Below are 23,166 nucleotides of genomic sequence, written 5' to 3' on the forward strand. Positions count from 1 at the left end.
TTCTTGTTTTTTTTTTTTTTTGGTTAGGATTATTTATTTCTGTCCATCCTTTTGAAAGTGTGTGGTTAGTCTCTCAGTCGTGTCCGACTCTTTGCAACCCCATAGTCTGTAGCCCCCACCCCCTGCCAGTCTACTCTGTCTATGGCATTTTCCAGGCAAGAATTTTGGAATGGTTTGCCATTTCCTTCTACAAGGATCTTCCCAACCCAGGGATTGAACCTGGGTGTCTTGCATTACAGGCAGATTCTTTACCATCTGAGCTACCAGGTAAGCCCTTCGTTTTGAATGGATATACCAGATTTTATTTATCCATTCATCATTTGATGAACAATTTGACTATTATAAATAATGCTGCTATGAACATTTATATACAAGTTTTTCTGTGAAGATATATTTTCAGTTCTCTTGAATATATGTTTTGGAGTGGAATTTGCTGGATCCTTTTTTAATTCTGTGTTTAACTTTATTTTGAGAAACAACCAAACTATTTTCCATCTTGTGTATGAGTGTTTAATTTCTGTGCATATTCAGCACCACTTGATTTTGATTTTTTTTCCCTTTTGTTTATGGCCATATGCTTGGGTGCAGTGTGATATCTTGTGGCTTTCATTTGCATTTCTTGATGACTAATAATGTTGAATATCTCATGTATACTGGCTATATATCTTCGGAGAAATGTCTTTTAAAATTAGATGGTCTTTTAATTATTGAATTTTGTTGTCAAAATTACCTTATATAAATATCATCCCCTAGTTAATAGTAAGTTAGTAGAAAACTATTCTTGAATGGATAGAATTTGGTGGTGGTGGAATAATTTATAGTCAGTATATTATATACAAATATAAGATTTGCAAACTGGTGGTTGCCAGAGGGGAGGTGGATTGGGGGGCAGGTGATTAGATGAAGACGATTAAGGGGTACAGAGTTCAAGTCATGGGGATATAATGATATATAGCATAGGGAATACAGTCAGTAGTAGTATAACAACTTTGAATGGTGACAGATGGTAACTAGATATCAGTGATCATTTTGAAATGTATATGAATATTGAATTACTATAAAGTGTACCTGAAACTAATATATGATGTTGAATGTCAATTATACTTCAATTAAAAAAAAAAACTAGTCTATATACAATAGAAAATTTTTAGTTCTCACAAACTTTGACTGTTTCTGAACAACAGAGTAAAATAGCACCCCCAGTGGTTTACCTAGAGAAATGTGCTTTTACTTTCTGGTAAATACACTGTCTCATTTGTTGGGATTTAAAGAGTATGCAAAAATAGTGGGTTGATCATTAGAGGTTTAAAATATTGCATTTTAAGGTAAATGTTTTAGAAATTAACGCTAAAATTAGAAGTGTAAATAGCATTTAAAGCTAAAGTTTAGGATTTTCTGAGACTGTTACTACTTAAAGGAGGTATCTAAACTTATCAGAATTTTCTTGCTGTTTAAATAGGATTCACCCAAGAAAAAAATGAGTCATGAAAATACTGTAACTTTATGGATTTATAGGATAAGTTCAGCATTATTTTCCACATACTTGTTACGTTTGTGTGAATTATGAGGTATACTTTGATAGCTCTTCTCATGGATTTATGAGTTTTGGGGTTGATCTTCTCTTTGATGTTTAGTAGAATTTTTTTTTAATTGTTCTTCCATTCTTAGTAGAGAGAAGCCAAGAATGACTTTATGTGCCTTTAGGTACTGCCATCCTGTACAGTTGTAAATGTTGACCTTAGTTTGGCCTAATCTGAGTCCTTGCTCTTCTGTTGCTTAAAAACAGCTCATTCCTAAATTGAAGCTCATCTTTAAAACTACTGGGATTTCCCGATGACTCAGTTGATAAAGAATCTGCTTGCAATGCAAGAGACCTGGTTTTGATCTCTGGGTTGAGAAGGTCCCCTAGAGAAGGAAATGGCAACCAACTCCAATATTCTTGCCTGGAGAATTCCATGGACAGACCATGGGGTTGTAAAGAGGCAGACATGAGTGAGCTACCAACACTTGCTTCAGAACTGCTTTTGGGAGGGTAGCGAGAAACCTTTTTACTATGGCGGGAGCTCAAATAATTTAAACTTGTAGGGTTTGTGTCTTTAAACTTGTTAATTGAAGTATGCTTCTGTTAGAACTTGAGTTATGTATGGTTTCTTTATGGGAGATTCTGTTGTTTAAAACACCATGTATTTATTTCTGATAGGAACAGTGTGGCTAGGATACAGAGGAAGGTAGTAACAAGGGAAAACATCTTTTGTTTTAGTTGTGCTGTATTTCATAGGCTTAATATACAGGACAAAACATTTCAGCACCTGTTGGTAGGTGTTTTTTTGTTTTGTTTTGTTTTTTTTAAACTGAGAGATTGAAGGTAAAAGGAGAAGGGGGTTGCAGAGGATGGTTAGATAGCATCACCCACTCAATGGACATGAATTTGAGCAAACTCTGAAATGTACTGGAGAACAGAGAAGCCTGGCGTGCTACAGCCCACGGGGTCTTGAACAGTCGGACACGACTTAATGAGTGAACAACAATCAAGGCTAAGAAGTACCTAGAAGATTGTACCATATAAAGTGGGGATGTGGAAGAGTTTTAGGGATCTTCTGGGGAGCCATAACAGATTCTGCTCATGGTATAAGGAGGAATGCAAGTAATCAGGAAATAGGAGTGAGGGCACTGTCAGGAGTGTGGTGAAGAGAAAGACCATCTGAAGTTTCACATGATTCAGTTATTCCTTGATCAGCAGTGAAGACGCAGTTTTGTACTCAGTACTTTATATGGCATGTATAGGTAATCGTGTAACCAAGGGAAAACCACAGTTTAAATCTTATTTGGAGATAAGTAAAATTGATGAGAATTGTTTAAAAAAAATTATGTGACAGAAAAGAATCCAGAGCCCCAAAGGTATTTATTAACTGTCACAATTATACAATTAACCACCCTCCCCTGCGGGAGCATGGAGAAGGCGATGGCACCCCACTCCAGTACTCTTGCCTGGAAAATCTCATGGACGGAGGAGCCTGGTAGGCTGCAGTCCATGGGGTCGCTAAGAGTCGGGCACGACTGAGCAACTTCACTTTCACTCTTCACTTTCATGCACTGGGGAAGGAAATGGCAACCCACTCCAGTGTTCTTGCCTGGAGAATCCCAGGGACGGGGGAGCCTGGTGGGCTGCTGTCTATGGGGTCGCACAAAGTCAGACATGACTGAGACGACTTAGCGGCAGCAGCCTGCAGGAGCATAGTGCAGGGAGAGGGCAGAAGTCCCACCACTTTTCAAACTTGTCTGTCCATAATCCCTACAAAGGAAATCTGTAACAGGTAGGTTGTAATCAGGCTTCCACTGATTACTAGATGCTAGAAGAGACTGGGCATCTTTCCAGCGGCAGCCTCAAACTGACAATGACACTTATTCTCTTAGAGAGCCCTGGGAGAGCCTGAGGATCCCTGAGCCCCAGGGATATGTTAGGGAGGACTGCATAGGAAAGGTTTCCAAGGATGGAAAAGGAGAACCTTAAGAATACGTTATGAAACCATGTAACCAGTCTCACAGCCTTATGAGCTCTGCTGCTGCTGCTACTGCTGCTGCTAAGTCGCTTCAGTCGTGTCTGACTCTGTGCGACCCCATAGACGGCAGCCCACCAGGCTCCCCCATCCCTGAGCTCTAGTGCAGTATTTTCCAGTCCCCCCACAATCCCTGTTAGTGAGTGTCTGGCTTGTTTGGCTGGCAGAACCAAATTAATGGCAGTAGATACCCCCAAAGTGTAAAAAGATGTACACCTAGGGATTCTGTTGTATAGCATGTTATTATTCACACTCTGGTGGTCATTGAATACTTCTTGAAGGTGATTGCCTCTTTCTCTCCAACACTGTAGTGTTTTATTTTAAACACCTTTCTTGATGGAGCCTAAATTTATCACCAGCATTATAGAAAGGAAGTCAAGAGTTGCAAACCCTACAGTGAGGTCCTGAGATCTTCCTAATACGGCAAGCCTCCTTAATCATAGTAGGTGTCTTTTTGTTGGTTGTTTTTTCAGCTAGAAATAATATTAGTATGATTGGTTACTAATAATTACTTACTATTTATTAATTAATGATTCAAAAGTGTTGAATTTTAATGGAGTAAAAAATTTTACCTGGAAATGTTTTCTTTTTTCCTCATTAAAGAGAAAATGGGGGTTTCTGACTCATTTGGAATTTCTTTGCTCTGTTATCTGTTACCCTGGTGTGGGATGATCAAATTTCACATTTCCAGGTTGCTAGGAGACAAGCAACCTAGCTTGCAGATACAGGTGTTAAAACTCCTTATTTCTTAGAATTCTGTATTTCTTAGAATTGTCATGCTTTCTTTCTAAAATCTTAATTATGCAGAGGTAACGGGATTATTTGACCAACCTCAAGAAATAGAAAAAAAATCAAATAAAAAATGAGAAGCTAGGTTTAAATAAAGAACATGACTGGCTATAGTAAATTAAGGCGACATTCGTAAAACTCTTATTTGCCTTTGCTTTTGCTGCTGACTTTTGCTGCTTTTTGCAGCTTTGTTTTTGCTGGGTTTTTTTGCACTTTCTGCAGTGCACAAGAGTGGTAGGTTGGGAGTAAACTGAGAATGCTTCGTCTGGAGGTATGCAGGCGTTAAAACTGTTCCAAGAGAACCTGGCCCCAGGAACTCTATTTGAATAATTTACTGATTTGGTCTCCCAGAAACATTTGGATTTACTGTAGCTATTTTGCCCAGAAGCGCTTCTTCTGAAGGGCTTCCCAGGTGGCTCAGTGGTAAAGAATCTCCCTGTCAATGCAGGAGATTCGGGTTTGATCCCTGGATTGGGAAGATCCCCTGGAGAAGGAAATGGCAACACACTCCAGTATTCTTGCCTATAGAATCCCATGGACAGAGGAGCCTGGCAATCTACAGTCCATAGGGTCACAGAAAGTCACATAGATTGAGCATACATGCATGCACCACTTCTGAAAAGAAAATTCATCTTACATTACAATGCAATTATTTTGGGAATGCCTTAAGTTTAATGTTAGATAGCTAGTGTTAAAAAAAAAAAAGTGCCCAAATGGTAGATGTTGATGAAAATTTGGCAGAATTCACTTGAAATTGAATGCTTTGCAATATTACCCTCCCAGGTAACGCTAGTGGTAAAGAACCTGTCTGCCAACAGAGGAGACTCAGGTTTGATCCCTGAGTCAGGAAAATCCCCTGGAGGAGAAAATGACAACCCACTCCAGTATTCTTGCTTGAGAAATCGTGTGGACCAAGGAACGTGGTGGGCGACAGTCCGTGGGGTCACAAAGAGTCAGACATGACTGAAGCAACTTAAAATGCACACATGCTTTGCAGTATTAATCAGAAAGGTTTTGTTTGCTTCTAATTTTGAACAGCGTGGGAATTGGAGACTGAGATCTTTCAGATTTATTATCTGCTTCATGTGAGGACAGGTCAGCCTTTCTCTTCTTAGGTTTCAATTCAAGATAGAGTTCTTTGCAGCAGTTGGTTTAGAAGGATTTGTATTTTATCATTGGCTCAGTTGGCTCTATATGTCTTTTTTTTTTTAATTTAAAAGATATGGGCCGTTTTAAAAATAATTTTATTTATTATTTTCTTTTTGGCTGCACTTGGTCTTCGTTGCTGCATGCTGGCTTTATTTGCAGCTTGTGGGGGCTTCTTCTTGTGGTTTCTCCTGCTACAGAACACAGGCTCTAGGAGTGCAGGCTTCAGTCGTTGTGGCACACGGTCTCAGTTGTCTGCTGCATGTGGAATCTTCCCAGTCTAGGGATTGAACTCGTGTTCCCTGAATTGGCAGGCGGATTCCTATACCTTGTACCACCTATTCCTTGTACCACCAGGCAAGTCCAGCTTTATGTAGCTTGATGGTATACATCTGGTACCCAGACCCCCAGGTCAGTTACACTGATAAATACTATGTTAGTACTTTATAGATTGACTCCCATTCTCTACCAGTTAATCTTTTTTTTTTATGTTTTTAATTTTTTCTTTAAAATTCTTTTATAAAACATAGACACAGAAAACTGAATAAATCGCATATATTTACGTAGCATTTACTAAACATGAATGGAGTTGACATCCACAAAACCAACACCCAGATCAGGAAACAGTACTTCCATCACCTCTGAAGCATATTCTCATCTGCCCACCAGTAGACTGACTCTTAGCCAGTTCATCTTTTAAATGAGCTGTATTCTGTTGTCACAGTGGAAAATTAAATCACTCGTCTTTGTTTATGAAGATGAGTTGGGTAGATTGGTAGTGGCAGAAAGACACTTTCAGTGTCAGCTATGTAAAGTAACTGGAGCTATAGATTTGGCCAGTGAGAAAGTTACTGATACAGAAGAGGAAGATGTATTGACAGAGATTGTATGTAGAATTTTATGTTTTTGAAAATATCTCAATTATTTAAGATACAATCTGTGCAAACTGAGTAAACCTTGGTTTTACTGTGATTTGTCTTTGTCTTAACAGATTTTTATTATTCTAACTGGAAAAATTATACAAGTGATAGACGTTCATTACAAAACATTAGAACATACGTATACACAAGGAAGAAAAATCTCCTCTGATGCATCTCCTGAGATAAACAATGTAAACTGTAGATGTCTATTCATAGACCTGCTTTCCATCACGTAACTGTCTTTCAAAACCAACTTAGGTGATTCATATGGTTTGATAGGAGAAGGCAATGGCAACCCACTCCAGCACTCTTGCCTGGAGAATCCCAGGGACGGGGGAGCCTGGTGGGCTGCCGTCTGTGGGGTCACACAGAGTCCGATACGACTGAGTGCCATAGCAGCAGCAGCAGCATGATTTGATAAATTTAACTTTTTTATGTAACAGTACAACACAAATCTTTCTGTTCAAGTCATCGAATTTTCTTCATTTTCATTTTTGTGGTTACTTGGTAATCCTTTGTGAGGTGAACTGTAATTTATTTAATAAGTCCCCTGTGATTGGTATTTAGGTTGTTCCTGAATAGCATTTATTTGCTACCTTATTTGCCTCTTACTGATTATTTCCTTAGGATAAATCCTGGGAGTAGACTACTTCGTAAAGGATCTGCACATTTTAACACTTTTGAAACCCACTGCCAAATAGCTTTCCAGAAAAGCTATTCCAGTTTTCAGGTTTTTCTCTAATTGCCCTTATGCTTGCATTAAAATGTGAAATTTTTATTTAGTTGCAGAATGAAGAAGAGCCTGGAGAACCTGAACAGGCTGCAGGGGATGCTCCTCCACCTTACAGCAGCATCTCTGCGGAGAGTGCAGGTAGGTAACAGGGTGAGATGACTGCTGAGCTCTTGAAATGCGTTAGCCAGAGACTTTTGGCTACTAAGTATTTGTTGGTGTTGGTATTTGCTTCAGCTGTCTGTAAGAAGTCTTTAACATTATTTGTAGTGTGTAGCCTGAGGTGAAAAAAACTCATGTTACTGTTCTGAAAAACAGATAAAGGCCCCATTCCAATGTGGCTTTTTTATGGAACTTAATTTCATTTCAACACTCTTAATATAAGGATAGAATTCAGAAACCAAGTGATCACGTTTTTTTCTCTTGTTCTTTTTATAGTTTTCTTGTTAGTTGTTCTGCTCTTTGATTCTAGTACCTATGACCTGGAATATAATATGTTCGATTTCTTTTATAATAAATAAAAGGCTGATAAATCCTTAATTAAAAAAAGCTAGAAGTCTCCCATTTTCTTCCTCATAGTTCAGACCCTCCTTAATTAATTTTTTTCTTTCCATCCTATGCCAGATTATCTTTATAATTTTCACACACATGTTTAGAAGAGATGGGGGAGAAGAAAGAAAATTGTGATAGTTTAGGACTTTTGGTAATTAGATCTTTGTGATACCAGTTCTGCTTTAATTGCTGAAAACTGAGCAGTTTTGATGGGACCTCTTCCATATTCTCTGAAACAGAACTGTGACAGAGTGGCAAGTACGTGACTGATGGTTAGAAATAGAGTGGTGCACACATGTTGGTAGGGGGAAAAAAGTCAAAAATCACTGTTCTGTATATTCAGTTTACCTGTTTTAATTTGTGGTATATAAATTGTGGTAAACAAATACTGGATTTTTGTTTTGAATGTACTAAATTAGAAAAGATTGTCACTAAACTTTTCATGGAAACTTAAAATTTTATGTGAGGTGTCTATATCGATGGATCCCATTTTTAAAAAATCCTTTGAAATAGGGAAATATAAATATTCTTGATTTCCCTCAACTTAAGGTAGTAAGGAGAGTTCCCTGGTGGCCTATTGGTTAGGATTCCAGGCTTTCACTGCCATGGCCTGGGTTCAGTCCCTGATTGAAGAACTGAGGTCCTGCAAACTGTGTGGTGTGGCCAAAACAAGCTTTCCTTAAAGTGGTAGGTATCAGTTTTGTTCATATATTCAGAATTACTGTGGCTATGGGCAATTCAGACTGTACCCATCAACTTGTAATATGATTTTTAGTGTGATTTAATTAAAAGTAAAAAAATTTTAAGGAAATTATATATGCATGTATATGTGTGCATCTGTTAAAGTAGTTATTGTGACATAGAGAAAAATAAGTTTCTTGAATTGGATTAGGTGGCAGCTTTAGTTTCAATAATACATTTTCCTTATTTTATTCTAAAAGCTTTGGTATTTTATTTTTCTCATTTAGGTAGGTCTGCATGCCATCTGGAGTTGTTTTTTTCTGTATAGTATGAGGTAGTGGTCAAGATTGTTTTCCCTTACAGATATCCACTTGGTCCCACACCACTTATTGAAAACACCATTTTTCCTCCACTGTACTGCAGTGGCACCTTTGTCATGAATCAGGTGACCATATATGTGTATGAGTATCTGTTTTCTGGACTCAATACTTTCTTTGGTCTGTTTGTGCCTATACTCCAGTCTTAATTCCAGAGCTTTATAATCTTGATATCTGGTAATTAGGTCCTTTAATCTTTTTGTTGTTCAAGATTGCTTTGGTACTTCTTGGCTTTTGTATTTTCATTTACAGTTTAGAATCAGCTTGCCAGTTTCCATAAAATGGGAAGAAATAAACAAAAACTCTGCTGGAAGTTTAGTTGGGATTGCACTGAATCTGTTTATTAATTTGAAGATAATTAGCATCTTTATCTGGAGAAGGCAATGGCACCCCACTCCAGTACTCTTGCCTGGAAAATCCCACGGACGGAGGAGCCTGGTAGGCTGCAGTCCATGGGGTCGCTAAGAGTCGGACACGACTGAGCGACTTCACTTTCACTTTTCACTTCATGCATTGGAGAAGGAAATGGCAACCCACTCCAGTGTTCTTGCCTGGAGAATCCCAGGGATGGTGGAACCTGGCGGGCTGCCGTCTATGGGGTCGCACGGAGTTGGACACGACTGAAGCGACTTAGCAGCAGCAGCATCTTTATCATATTATGTCTTCCAGTCTGTGTTAAATCCCTCCCATTTATTAAGATTTTCTTTAATTTCTCTGAATAATATTTTGTGAGTTTCAATATAGAGACCTTGCATCTTGTTTCTTACATATTTTTTTCTTGCATCTTTTTAATTAGATTTATTCATAGGTATTTGGTTTGTTTTGGTGCTGTTGTAAACGGTCCGTGTATAATTTTATTTTCTGTTTGTTACTGATATATGAAAATATAATTGATGGTTTATATTAACTGTGTGTTCAGAGACTTTCCTAAATTCATATATTAATTCTAATCATTTGTTTGTAGATACTCTTGGATTTTCTACATATGTAATTATGTCTTCCATGATTAAGGATAGACTTAAGACTTATTCTTTTCCAATCCTTTTGTCTTGTATTCTCTTTTCTTGCCATACTGCATCAACTAGTATTCAGTTCAGTTCAGTTCAGTCACTCAGTTGTGTCCGACTCTTTGTGACCCCATGAATCACAGCATGCCAGGCCTCCCTGTCCATCACCAACTCCGGAGTTCACTCAAACGCACGTCCATCAAGTCGGTGATACCATCCAGCCATCTCATCCTCTGTCGTCCCCTTTTCCTCCTGCCCCCAATCCCTCCCAGCATTAGAGTCTTTTTCCAATGAGTCAACTCTTCTCATGAGGTGGCCAAAGTACTGGAGTTTCAGCTTTAGCGTCATTCCTTCCAAACAACATCCAGGGCTGATCTCCTTTAGAATGGACTGTGGATCTCCTTGCAGTCCAGGGGACTCTCAAGAGTCTTCTCCAACACCACAGTTCAAAAGCATCAATTCTTCGGTTGGTGCAAACATAGTTGCAATTTCAGACCGTGAATTTTAAATCATTATAACTAGGCTCAAGCACATCTTTATTAATCAAAATAGGAACCATTACAATCAACACATTTTTGCCAAGAGAAGTTTGTTTATTCCTGTAGCATAAAAATCCTTGCCTTGGTATTCGGTGAAATCTTGGAAACCATTTTCTGCCTCCTACTGATTGTGGAAGCATTTTCCCTGCAAAAAATTGTCAAGATGCTTGAAGAAGTCATAGTCGTTTGGCAAGAGGTCAGGTGAATATGGCGGATGAGGCAAAACTTCGTAGCCCAGCTCATTCAGCTTTTGAAGTGTTGGTTTTGTGATGTGCGGTTGGGCATTCCTGTGAAGGATTGAGCCCTTTCTGTTGGCCAGTGCTGGCTGCAGGCCTTGCAGTTTTCGGTGCATCTCATCCATTTGCTGAGCATACTTCTCAGATGTATTGGTTTTGCCGAAATTCAGAAAGCTGTATTGGTTCGGACAGGCAGCAGACACCAAACGGTAACCATGAGCTTTTTTTGGTGCAGTTTTGGCTTTTGGAAGTGCTTTGGAGCTTATTCTTGGTCCAGCCACTGAGGTGGTCATTGCTGGTTGTCATATAAAATCTACTTTTCATGGCACATCACAATCTTATTGAGAAATGATTTGTTGTTGTGTACAGTAAGAGAAGACGACACTTCAAAATGACAATTTTTTGATTTGCGGTCCACTCATGAGGCACTCACTCACTGAGTTTTCTCACCTTTCTAATTTGCTTCAAATGCTGAACAACTGTAGAATGGTGGATGTTGAGTTCTTGTGCAACTTCTCGTGTAGTTTTAAGAGGATCAGCTTTGATGATCCTCTCAGTTGGTCATTGCCAACTTCTGACGGCCATCCACTGCTCTCATCTTCTAGGCTCTCATCTCCTTTGCAAAACTTCTTGAACCACCACCATATTGTACGTTCATTAGCAGTTCCTGGGCTGAATGCACTGTTGATATCATGAGTTGTCTCTGCTGCTTTATGACTTGAGTAAGAAAATCGCTCGAATTTGCTTTTTGTCTAAAATCATTTCCATAGTCTAAAATGAATATAAAATACACAGCAAGTAATAAATCATTAGCAAAAAAACAAAGCGAGAAATGCACATTAAAATGATGTATAACATGACTACATTTATTTAAGAATGTATTCCAGTATCAAGGGCTTTCCTTGTGACTCAGCTGGTAAAGAATCCGCCTGCATTGCGGGAGAGCTGGGTTCAGTCCCTGGGTTGGGAATGTCTCCTGGAGAAGGGAAGGGCTACCCACTCTAGTATTCTGGCCTGGAGAATTCCATGGACTATATATAGTCCATGGGTTTGCAAAGAATTGGACACGGCTGAACGACTTTCACTTTCCAGTATCAAACAGCGAAGTCCAACCATGGAAAACTGCAATTACTTTTGCACCAACCTGATAGTACTTCTAAGATAATGTTTGAATTGAAGTGGTAATAGTGGGCCATTTTTGTCTGATTTTCTAATCTTAGGGGAGAAAGCTTTTAATAACTTACCATTAATTATGATACTTACTCTAGATTTTTCTTAGAGATTTGTGAAAAGATTAAGGAATCAGTTTTAGGTTTTATTTTATCAATTAAGATAAAGAAAGGATTTTATCAGTCCTTTCTTCTGCCCATGTGAAGACAATAAATTTTTCTCCTTATTTTTGGTTAATGAGATGAATTCTATTGATTGATAATTTCAGTAATATACTACAGTAAAATTGGAAGTTAATTATAGTTAAGCAAGGTGGAGAAAAAATGTTAATCTTGAAGCACAGAAATTTTTTCAAAATTCTTAAGTTTTAAAAAAATTGTGTAGAAAATTTAATCCATTTGTAAATAGATCTGTTCTAATAATACATATTGAATCAATTATAATAGAAGTCAGTGAGAATGAAGATGTAAATTTAAAAAGAGGTGAGGCAAGATTTCACTCAATAATGATTCTCTAACTGAACCTGTGATTACCTTAGGCATGTCATAGGAAACAATCCATGGTAAAAATAGTGTGAAAGAATCAAAGTGCAAAAATCTATGAAATACTAATTTTAACCTTGTTTTCAAGTTTATTTTGATGTTTATAAGTGGGAGGAAACCATGGTACAGATTTCCAAACACACAGGTGAATTATTTTTAGCTTAAACTTTACCTCATGCTATTATTAATATTGTATGTTTTTGTGAACATACCACATACGTGCTGAGTTGCTTTCAGTCATATCCAACTCTTTGGGACCCCATGGACTATGGCCCAACAGGCTCCTCTGTCCATGGGATTCTCTAGGCAAGAATACTGGAGTGGGTTGCTGTGCCCTCCTACAGGGGATTTTCCCCACCCAGGGATCAAACCCATGTCTCTTATGTCTCCTGTATTAGCAGGCAAGTTCTTTTACCACTAATGCCACCTGAGAAGCCACCACATAATGAGCCAGAAAAAGTGTTCAAAAGCACTTGGCAGGGAAAGTAAAGTGAATCTGGAATTTAAATAATTGAAAAGCCAATAAGTTTAAAAATTATTCCCAATCCCATGTTCATCTTTAAGCATCTTTTGATTCAGTTATTCTATATATAATGTTTGAGGAGGGCTTCTCTGGTGGCTCAGTGGTAAAGAACCCACCTACCAATTCTGAAGATACGGGTTTGATCCCTGGGTCAGGAAGATCCCCTGGAGAAGGAAATGGCAACCCACTCCAGTATTCTTGCCTGGGAAATCCCATGGACAGAGGAGCCTAGTGGGCTACAGTCCATGGGGTCGCAGAGTCGGACTTAGCGACTAAAAGAACAGCAAAATTTTAGAGGAATGGTTGGTTTTTGTTTGCCAGAGTTAGCAGAAATCCTTTTTCCTCATTTCAGCTAATCACTGGGTAATTGCGACTTCCTTTTTATTTTGCAGCCTATTTTGACTACAAAGACGAGTCTGGGTTTCCAAAGCCCCCATCTTACAATGTGGCTACCACACTGCCCAGTTATGATGAAGCTGAGAGAACCAAAGCTGAAGCCACTATCCCTTTGGTTCCTGGAAGAGTAAGTCCAATTTAGACCTTGTTATTTGGTACTAGTTTATGAGAATTAAGTTCTTTGCGTTATCAACTTTGTGATATTACTTAGATTAAATTGATTAGTAAAAGTACAACTAATCTTTAAAATCAGATACGTTTTTCTTTTGGGATAATAGACTCTTATCTTTTCCTGAAGATGATGAAGGTAAACAGTATAAAAGAGCAGAAAAATCACTAGTCAAACCAGCTCATTTCCCCTGTATCTCTACTACTACCTTCACTTTCTCAAGTCTCCTTTCATGGCTGAAACATCTTGGAGCAGAGCTGATATAGGAATATACCAATTTTGCCTTGATTCTGCACACTTAATATTTTGGTGTTAAGTAGATAGCTGCTTAGGAATTTGTGGAGAGAATAAATAAGTGCAGCTTCATAACATTAAACTCAGAGGGGCTCTAACAATCATCTGGTTGAACCCTGTGCCACCAGCAGTCCAGATGATGCCATCTGTGGAGGCATAATGAATTCAGATTCTGTCTGGCCTGATGTTACTTCTTGGGAGTGGGGGTGGGATGTCATGAAAACCAGTGGAGAATTTTGGGCACTCATGATTCATAATGTCAGACCTATAAGTGATACAATTGTGGTATCACACGTATTCATTCAGGTTGAAGCTGGTACAAGTGGGACCTTGGGCCTGATACTGAGAGAAAGGAGAAGAGCGGGATCCAGTCCCTGGAAATGGGGCAGTCAGGGCTCCAGACCCTAGGCCTGGCAGGAAGCTAGAGTAAAATATAAGAATAAGAATATAAGTTCAGTCTGGGCAGTGCAGTGACACAAGGCCCAGAAGTTCAGGCCTTAGGATGGTAGACTGTTTGCAGGTCACATCTTCCATGAGGGGTAACACTCCTAAAACCACTGATTGGCAGAAGTTACAGTTGATGAGCGTAGTCTATGCTGATTCTGCATGGTGACATGCATTCACTTCTTACAGGCGCAAGGAAGAAGAACTCTCATGGAGCTCATTGTCTAAAGAGAAAACAGTGTTTATATAGTTAACATGTATTGGAAGCAAACAACATGGTTGACACTGTGTTTCGTGCTTATATATATAGTATATATTATTTTCAGTCTTCACAGTAACCTTGCAAGGTAGAGATTATATTATCTCCATTTTACAGATGCAAAAATTGAGACCCAGAGAGATTAAAAATTGCCCAAAGTCCTATAGCTAATAAGTAGCATAGGTGAGTCAAGCCCAGACATTTTAGACTCCAAAGTCCTTGTATCTGCTCTCTAGATCTCTTGAATTATGGTAACTGTCCCATAGAAATAGACCAGGAGATTAGTGCGGCTTAATCACAGAACTGTTTTATTTGACAAATATACACATTTAAGAACTTCTTAAGGGGTTTTGTTATTCAACAAATATGTATGGAACACTTTTATATATAATTTGCTATGTATTTTGCAGTGGATAGATAGAAGGCTTTGTATAAGGCAATGCTCCTGCCATACAAGAGCTTAAAGTCCAGCTGGGGAACAGGCCCACAAAGACCTGTATCTAAGGGGCAGCACAAGAGCAGTGAGCATTAAGAATTGTGACTTTAACCTTGTGATCATGGGGAAGATGGGATTTGAAGTGGGCCCTGAGTTTTGATGGAGAAGAACATTCCAGAGGGGAAAGCTCAGAAAGCAGATGTGATTCAGCCAAGTACAGGGCAGTTTCTGTGGTTGTAGTGATTGGTGTTGCTTCAGCAAAGAGTTTGGCCAGAACTGTAGGTCATAGAATCTTCTGAATGCTAGGCTGAGACATTTAGACTTACATGTAGGTCACACTGAATCCTTCAAAGTTTTTAAGTGTGGGTATGATAAGACAAGTATGGTGTTTTAGAAACATTAACCTGGTGACAATTTTAGGAGGAATTTTGGGACTAGAGATACCAAGATAGAAAGAATGGTTAGAAGACATTTATAGTATTACTAGGCATTACTTCCATGTATTTTGGTAGTTTATTTTGAATAGTTATGCACAAAACAGTTTCTCTTTTTGTATTTTATTTATCTTTATTTTTGGCTGTGCTTGGTCCTCGTTGCTGTGCCGGCTTGTCTCTAGTTGTGAGCGGGGGCTGCTCTCTATAGCAGTGCACAGGCTTCTCATTGCAGTGGCTTCTCTTGTTGCAGAGCATGGGCTCTAGAACACATGGGCTTCGGTAGTTGTGGCTCATGAGCTCAGTAGTTGCAGCACCTGGGCTCTGGAGCATAGACTCAATAGTTTGGGCTCATGGGCTTAGTTGCTCTGCAGCATGTGGGATCTTCCCAGATCAGGACCAGAACCCATGTCCCCTGGATTGGCAGGCAGATTCTTTACCACTGAGCCACCAGGGATGCCCACAAAACAGTTACTTTCTATTTTGGCAAAGCCTGTTCTTCCTGCTATTATGAATTCAGAATACTAAGTATTTCTTATTTTTAAAAATATGAAAGAACCCATTCTTGTATAAATTTCAAACATTAGAGGAAAGATAGTAAATTAGATGAAGCTGCTACTTCCACTTCTTCTTTGGTTCCCCTCTTCAGGGGAATGAGTTAACAGCTTATTAGGAATGTCCCAGTCCCTTTTCTGTGTAGGGCAAGTTTTGGTTCTCTCTAAAGTTTTCTTTATTTGTTTGTTTATTTTTCATTTGAGGAACCCTCATTGGACTGTGTACAAGTCTACCACTTTAAGTGTGTATTCATTTTTTTTTTTTCAATATTTCAGCACATACCTACAATTAGTTGAAAAGGTAGGGGACTTTACTGGTGGTCCAGTGGCTAAAAATCCACGTCCCAGTGCAGAGTACACAGGTTCAACCCCTGGTCTGGGAAGATCCCATATCGTGCAGGCAAACTAAGACAGTTGTTGAAGCCCACGCACACTGAAGTTCGTGCTCAAGAGAAGAAACAAGAGAAGCCACCGCAGTGAGAAACACATGCATCTCAATGAACAGTAGCCCTTGCTCCCCACAACTAGAGAAAAGCACGTGTGTAACATCGAAGGCCAAGCACAGCCATAAATAAATGAATTTTAAAAATTAAAAAGAAAAGAAAAAGGTAGGCTACATATGTTGGTGTCAGTGTTGGTCAAGATCATGTTCCTTCTAGACTTGCAGCACTATGTTTTCTGGTTAGGATGGAAAGGATTCTCTCTGCCAGTAAGATTGGAAGTGAGGTTGTTTCAGACCTGTATACTGGTATAAATAGTTCTGGAGTTGAGCATGGGCAGCACTGTTAGACTCTTCATATGTGATCACAGTATCTTCTTCCATCTGCCCCCACCAAGTCAGTTTCATAAAACTCTTGAGCTAATCAATGGTATTTTCTCAGTAGGTCCAGGATTACTAATATTCTGGGCTAAACAGGCCCTGGATTACTGATATTCTAGCATTAAAGCCAAATGTGTAAGAGAATTTTCTTTTTCTTTATACGTATATTTCTTTATGTTTTTATATATATGTGTGTGTGTATGAATAAGGAAGAGTGAATAGTTCTTTGTGAACTTTATAATTTTTGCAATATATTGTTAAAGAACTTGGGTCAGAAAGTGAAAAATTCCTTTCATTTCAGAAAAAAATTTTATATTAGAAGACCAATGAAAAATTTAACATATACTAAAGCTTAATGCTCTTAGTTTTAAATTGAGCCAAAGCAGTACGTTTTACCCTTGGAAGTCACTTTTGTCCCTTTTTCAATTTTTTTTGATGTCTTTCCTTTGCCTTGAAATAATTTATTGTGAACTTACCTTTTCTTTTCATTTAGGATGAGGAGTTTGCAGGTCGGGAGGAGTTTGATGATCCTGACCAGATGAGGATAGGAAACGATGGGATTTTCATGTTAACTTTCTTCAGTAAGTATATACACACAGCAGAGCCCCTTCCCGCAAACCAGAGTGCTTTAGATTCTGAGTGAATATGACTGAATTAAAAGAACTAATTGAGATAATACTTTAATAATTATATGTATTTGATGCCTTTTACTGACACATTCAAAGCACAGTACACTTTCATCTTTCCTGTCTCTGTCTTCAATTTCTGTGAATATCTATGGAAAATATACTTAAAGCAGTTATGGGGGATGCTACATTTTTCTTGAGCTGAGCTTCATTTTTCTGATCTTCAGAACCCCTTAAGCATTCCTCCTACTCATTCTTGACCAGTAAAATAGGAATTAAATGCCTTTGTCTGATGAATTCTGTTTTGCATGCTTCTATTTTCTATCACATCAAAGTCGGCCTGATTTTTCCCCCTTGATGTTATTTTGCATTTAACTTTCCATATGCCTGACTTGGGAGTGAGCAACCATTTCAGAAATTCTATTTGCTGTATTAAAAAGATATGAAGGAAATGTAGTGCTTTTAAAGGTAACGAATTATGTAAGCTGTCAAAGTTTACAGAAGCAAGAGGATGAATGACTTGAATCAGAGTATTTAGGGGCATTAATTTAATGTTCAAATAATGTTTAATTACTCAGGTATAACATATACAGTAAAGGGTGCAAGTCATAAGTATGAAGTTTGGTGATATTAAGTTATTTCTTAAAGTGTATAGCAGTAGATGTAATAATAAAACACCTGATATTTAGAGACTGTGGTTTCTTGTTTGCTTTTGGGAGGAAGACAGAGGATGGCCATTTTGGGGAGGTGAGGTAAGAATTGTGGAGGGTGGGCTCAGCTCGTTTATCCTTGAGAAAGCCATTTAAGCAGAAGTAAATCCAGAGTGCACCCTTAGAACTCTTGCTTCTTGGATAACAGGATGTGTCTGACCTGCCTCTTTTCTTCTCTTGGCTTTTACAGTGGCATTCCTCTTTAACTGGATTGGGTTCTTCCTGTCTTTTTGCCTGACCACTTCAGCTGCAGGAAGGTATGGGGCCATTTCAGGATTTGGTCTCTCTCTAATTAAGTGGATCCTGATTGTGAGGGTAAGTTAAGTTGTACACCAGCAGTGATAGTCTCTGGAGAAGAATGAGTGGAATAATTTTGAATATTTGACTTCAGAATTATCTCAACATTTAAAATGATTTTTTGTTTGTCTTTGGTTTCAGAAAATTGAACCTAGATCAGTTGTAGTTGGTTCATGCACACAAGTTTTGTAGTCAAATCTGCAAAATATCGGTGGCCCTAGGATATCTATCCTTGTTCAGCTGCTTTCTCTGTTTTTAATGTTTATAATGTGATACTACATGTATTTGTTCTGAAATTAGTTGTTTTTATAATAAGGGTCTATTAACTTTCTGGTATCTCATCAAAAGCAGACATTTCTCTCATTCATGCTGCTGAAGTTTGAGTCCTTCTTCTCTCTTCCCCTCTATTCTTTTCTCCCTCCTTCCTCCCTCTCAACCTTCCTCTCTTCCAAGATTGGTTGTAAGTAGCATCATTGGTTATGCCAGGATATTTGGAGAGCCAGAACTGTTCAACAAGCCCTACTCCATTAGGGGCCCTTATCTCTAAAGTAAATAAGAGAGATCTTAAGTGATGTAGGAGTTACCAGTTAGTTAGAATTGCATGAAGTAATTTAAAGTTGTAAAAGATCTAGTTTCTTAAAGTGTCCTCTGATTTGAGGTAAGTTTACTGCCATTGTTAGCTTTATAATATAAAAGCAAGGTGTTTACCATAAACTGGCATTATTAAACTAATGGGTGTTGACTGAGCCATAGAGTTTTTCAAAGTTATTTATTCTATGGCCTTTAACATTTTTAGAATTCCAAGTTCCTTTGAGAATCTGATAAAAATTATGGGCTTTTCTCCTAGACAACTAACATGTACTCTCCTAAAACATGGTCTTTAGGTTATGAACTCAAGCCATAAAGAAGTTTTTCATTCCTTCTCTAAATCTTATTAATCAAGAAGTAAAACTATTTGAATGCTCAAACTGTGCTAAGCTCTAGTCTTCAACAGAAAGCAAGATCGAAGTAGTTACCAATCTTTTTATTTTTACTAAATTTTAAAAAGAATTAATCAGCTTTTATCAATTAGGATGGTCTTTGGAGTAACAGAACATGTAGCTCAAAAATGGCTTAGAAAACATTGGGGAAATTTTATTTCCAGTGAAAATAAGTCCTGACATGGAGGTCAGTTAAATGTTTCACTGATATCAAGGACGGCCGACAGGTGGCTCAACCTATTGGTATAGCTGGCCATGGCAGTTTCAGGCATCACGTCAGAAACACAACAGTGCTCAGCAGAAGAAAGGAAACTATTTCCTCTCCCTTTCTTTTTAAGAGCTAAGAAGCTTTCCTCGCAGCTCTTAATTCCCACTGGCCACAATAGTATCATGTCCTATATAGTCCCCGGCAAAGGAATGGGATTATCATCATGTACATGGTAAAGCTTCCAAGGTCAAGGCATGGCTGAAAGGGCAGGAACAAAATCAGGGATCATTAGAAAGGAGGCCAAATATAGTTGAGTTTGGCACTGTGTAAGCAAAATGAAAGTATCATCAAGACATATTTCTGGGGCTTTCCTGGTGGCTCAGTGGTAAAGAATCCGTGTGCCAATGCAGAAGACACAGGTTTGATCCCTGATCCAGGAAGATCCCACATGCCACAGAGCAACTAAGCCCATGTGCCACAACTAATAAGCGTGTGCTCTAGAGCCAGGGAGACTCAACTACTGAGCCCACAGGCCACCAACTACTGAAGCCTGCATGCTCTCGAACCTGTGCTTTGCAACAAGAGAAGCCGCAACAGTGAGAAGCCCGTGCGCTGAAACTGGAGAGCAGCCCCAGCTCTCACAACTAGAGGAAAGCCTGCACAGCAGTGAAGACCCCGCAAGGCCAAAAATAAATAAAATTTCTTTTTAAAAAAGACATATTTCTAAAAGAGGAAAAATATTTTTAAAAAAACAAACAGGTTTGAGCACTTTCAAAACAAGGTGTATGTAAAGCTGAAAGCTACCATATTTCAAGATTGCTTTTCCACGAAAGGAAGTTTATTAGCAAATATTGTAATCATTTCAAATCTGTACTATATAAAATACTTTGACTAAATTTTTAGAAGTTTTTGTAGGACTAAATGAGCAACAGCATTTGTGTACAAGGTAAAATCTTGTGTTTTGTAAACTCTTAAGCTAAAATGTGAAATAAATATCTGCAGAGGTTCTCTAAAGTATTTTGCTTTATTTTTCAGTTTTCCACTTACTTCCCTGGATATTTTGATGGTCAGTACTGGCTCTGGTGGGTGTTCCTGGTTCTAGGTAAGTGCTTTTAAAAAAGACAAAGGAGAGAAAAGATTATGTTAAGTTTTAGAAGTAAAATTACTTTTAGTAAACCTTCATTTCACTACTATACAGTAATATATTAGTGATAATAAGTATAATTTTAAAAATATGTCAAAGGTTAGGCTGTTATCACCATCAGAGTAACATACATATTCATAGAATGTCTCTTAGTGGTGGTAAATTTTTCCTAACCCATCCATACACACTTCTCACATTTTCCATGTAGCCAGAGGGGTGTACCAATAAGATGACTTTTTATAGTCCTTAGATTTTTTCCCACCTTGTGAGTTATTGCCTCAAAGGGTTCACAAGCTCAACCCCAAACTGCTTATAGGTATACTGTTACCTACTGAACTACTCATGAGTGTATGTGGCCTATCTTCAGTTGAATATATCAGTAGAAAACAGAAAATATATTGTCTTGCATAACTTCTGGAAGAACCACCATTGGCTGTCCAGAATTCTTTAGTTTGCTCTTGATGAGAATAAGATTTTTTTTTTTTTTTTAAACATACCGGCCATTTCAGGTAGTTGGTCTTAAGATTGTACTTATTAGTGTAACTTTTTTCCAAGACATCTTAAAGAAATGAGCAGTGTGGTGAATACTGTTGGCTTCCTCATTCTTTGTAGAGAAAATTTGTATGATACAATAGCAGACCATCATCATTGCTATCATTCTACAAGAAAATAGAAGGGGCATCTTGTGGCTGTTAAGGGTGGTATAATTGTCTCACTCTGCTTCTGTGGCGTCATTTTCTCCTATCCTAACATTTCTTCTGTCTCAGGTCTTTTTGTTATCTCCTCAGTTTGGATCTTTGGTTCCCAGGGTTGCTAATGGGTCTGGCTAGCACAGTGTAGAGCCCATGACCAAAAGCTGCTTCATATATTCAGGGCCTACCTGCTTTGCCTTGGGTAACAGAGTCATGCACTGATGACTCTAAATTTTACTTAGAGAATACAAGTCATTCATGATGCCATCCCCTACCTCCCCAGTAGCATCATTTTATTCTACTCTTAGTCACAGCATTCCAGGGAAAGAGACATAGTGATTTTTACTTCTTCTCTTGATTACTGAGAAGCTTAATAATTTAAAAAAACAACCTACAGGGGAGTCACTTTAGAGAAGTAGTTCCTTGACTTGCTTATTCTCCAGACTGTATCTTTAAGAGAAAGTCTGACTCCTCATCTTCTCCCAAGCCTAAAGTCCAAGCAAATCCTGAATAAGCCAAAGAAGAGCCATTAAGCATAATTTTAGGTTGATTGTTGACAACATAGATAATTTAAAAAAATCTAATAGGCTGATTTCCTTCCTATATTAAAGTTTCATGGGAGATGAATTTATAGTACTTTGTAATTGATCATTCTTGCTGTCTTACTGCTTAGTGGTAAGCAGAAAATGGTGAGACTTCAGATGTACTTCATACATTTGGATCCAATGTTTGAGTCATTTTTGGAACTCCTTGCAGAGAGAATCTTTTGTTGTTGTTGTTACTGTTTTTGGTTTTTTTTTTTAAGGGGGGATGGTTTCCTGCAAAGACCAGGTCTATGAGCTGGCAGCTCATAAGCTACATCTAGCCTGTAGTTGTGACTTGTATGTTCCATAGTTACTTTCAGAAGTTATTTTTTTAGTTGTCATTATAAATGGGCTTCCCTGGTGGCACAGTGGTAAAAAAAACCTGCCTGTCAATGCAGAAGACATGAGATGTGGGTTCGATCCCTGGGTCAGGAAAATCTCCTGGAGGAGGGCATGGCAACCCACTCTAGTATTCTTGCCTAGAAAATCCCATGCACAGAGGAGCCTGATGGGCTGCAGTGCATAGGGTTGCAGAGTTAGGCATGACTGGAGTGATTTAACACACACACTTAACACACACATCATATAAAAACCAAGAACTTTCACATAAAATATCTGAATTTTTTTACCTTTTTAAAATTGAAATATCTAGCAAAACTGACCTATATTCCCACATGGCACCCATCCTTTGACTGGAGTTAGGTTGTATTGTTGCTGATTTTGATGCCAAACAGGGTAGTTTTCACTGTGCTCAGTGCTGATGACTCTTGGTTGCTGCCAGAAATCATTTCTGACTGAGTGCAAAGCATCTTCCACTGCTTGAGTATATTTGAAAATATATCCAAAAGAAAGTTATTGCTCAGAGCCGGTGAGATGGGAGGAGGGTAGGAAATGGGGAGTGGCTACCTAATGGGTACAGATAGTTTTAGGGACGATAAAGAATTCTGAAATTGGATTATAGTTTTAACTACTAAAAGCCAGTGAATTGTACACATTAAATGGGTAAGCTTTGTGATATGTAAATTATAGCTCTATAAAGCCATTTGAAAAAAATGTGTCTTAAGACCAGGGGCCATCTCTGGAGGAGGAGGGCCAGCAGTGTGTGAGCTACCACTGGAGGGAGCTCATCATCTTCCCTGCTGACTCCTAAATTAAGAATAGAGAAATAGAATTTAGAGTTGAGACAGAATTCTTGTAAAGGTAAGGACAGCCTGACATCTAGTGGACAGCATTGTGTACTGTTGACAGAAAAAAAAAAGAAGCCATAACAAGAAAGGATGACATTTTTTTATTTGAGAAAAACACTGTTTATAACCTCTCTGTTTTTCGTGTTAATTATCTTGGAATACTTTT

The 23,166-nt window shown here is 38.4% G+C and overlaps 1 protein-coding gene across 1 annotated transcript in view; it reads left to right on the forward strand.

Annotated features, from left to right (window-relative positions):
- Window positions 1-23,166, forward strand: part of NDFIP1 (Nedd4 family interacting protein 1) — a 50,838-nt gene that overhangs the window by 20,322 nt on the left and 7,350 nt on the right. The window contains exons 2-6 of the mRNA XM_086412161.1: window positions 7,196-7,283; window positions 13,162-13,292; window positions 17,066-17,153; window positions 18,099-18,223; window positions 20,429-20,495. Of these exons, the coding sequence (XP_086268287.1) occupies window positions 7,196-7,283; window positions 13,162-13,292; window positions 17,066-17,153; window positions 18,099-18,223; window positions 20,429-20,495 (499 nt within the window). The remainder of the gene's footprint in view (window positions 1-7,195; window positions 7,284-13,161; window positions 13,293-17,065; window positions 17,154-18,098; window positions 18,224-20,428; window positions 20,496-23,166) is intronic.

Source organism: Bos grunniens, chromosome 7, assembly GCF_055505025.1.
Source record: "Bos grunniens cultivar Pamir isolate PY7600 chromosome 7, Bosgru_T2T1.0, whole genome shotgun sequence".
In the NCBI taxonomy this organism is placed as follows: Eukaryota; Metazoa; Chordata; class Mammalia; order Artiodactyla; family Bovidae; genus Bos; species Bos grunniens.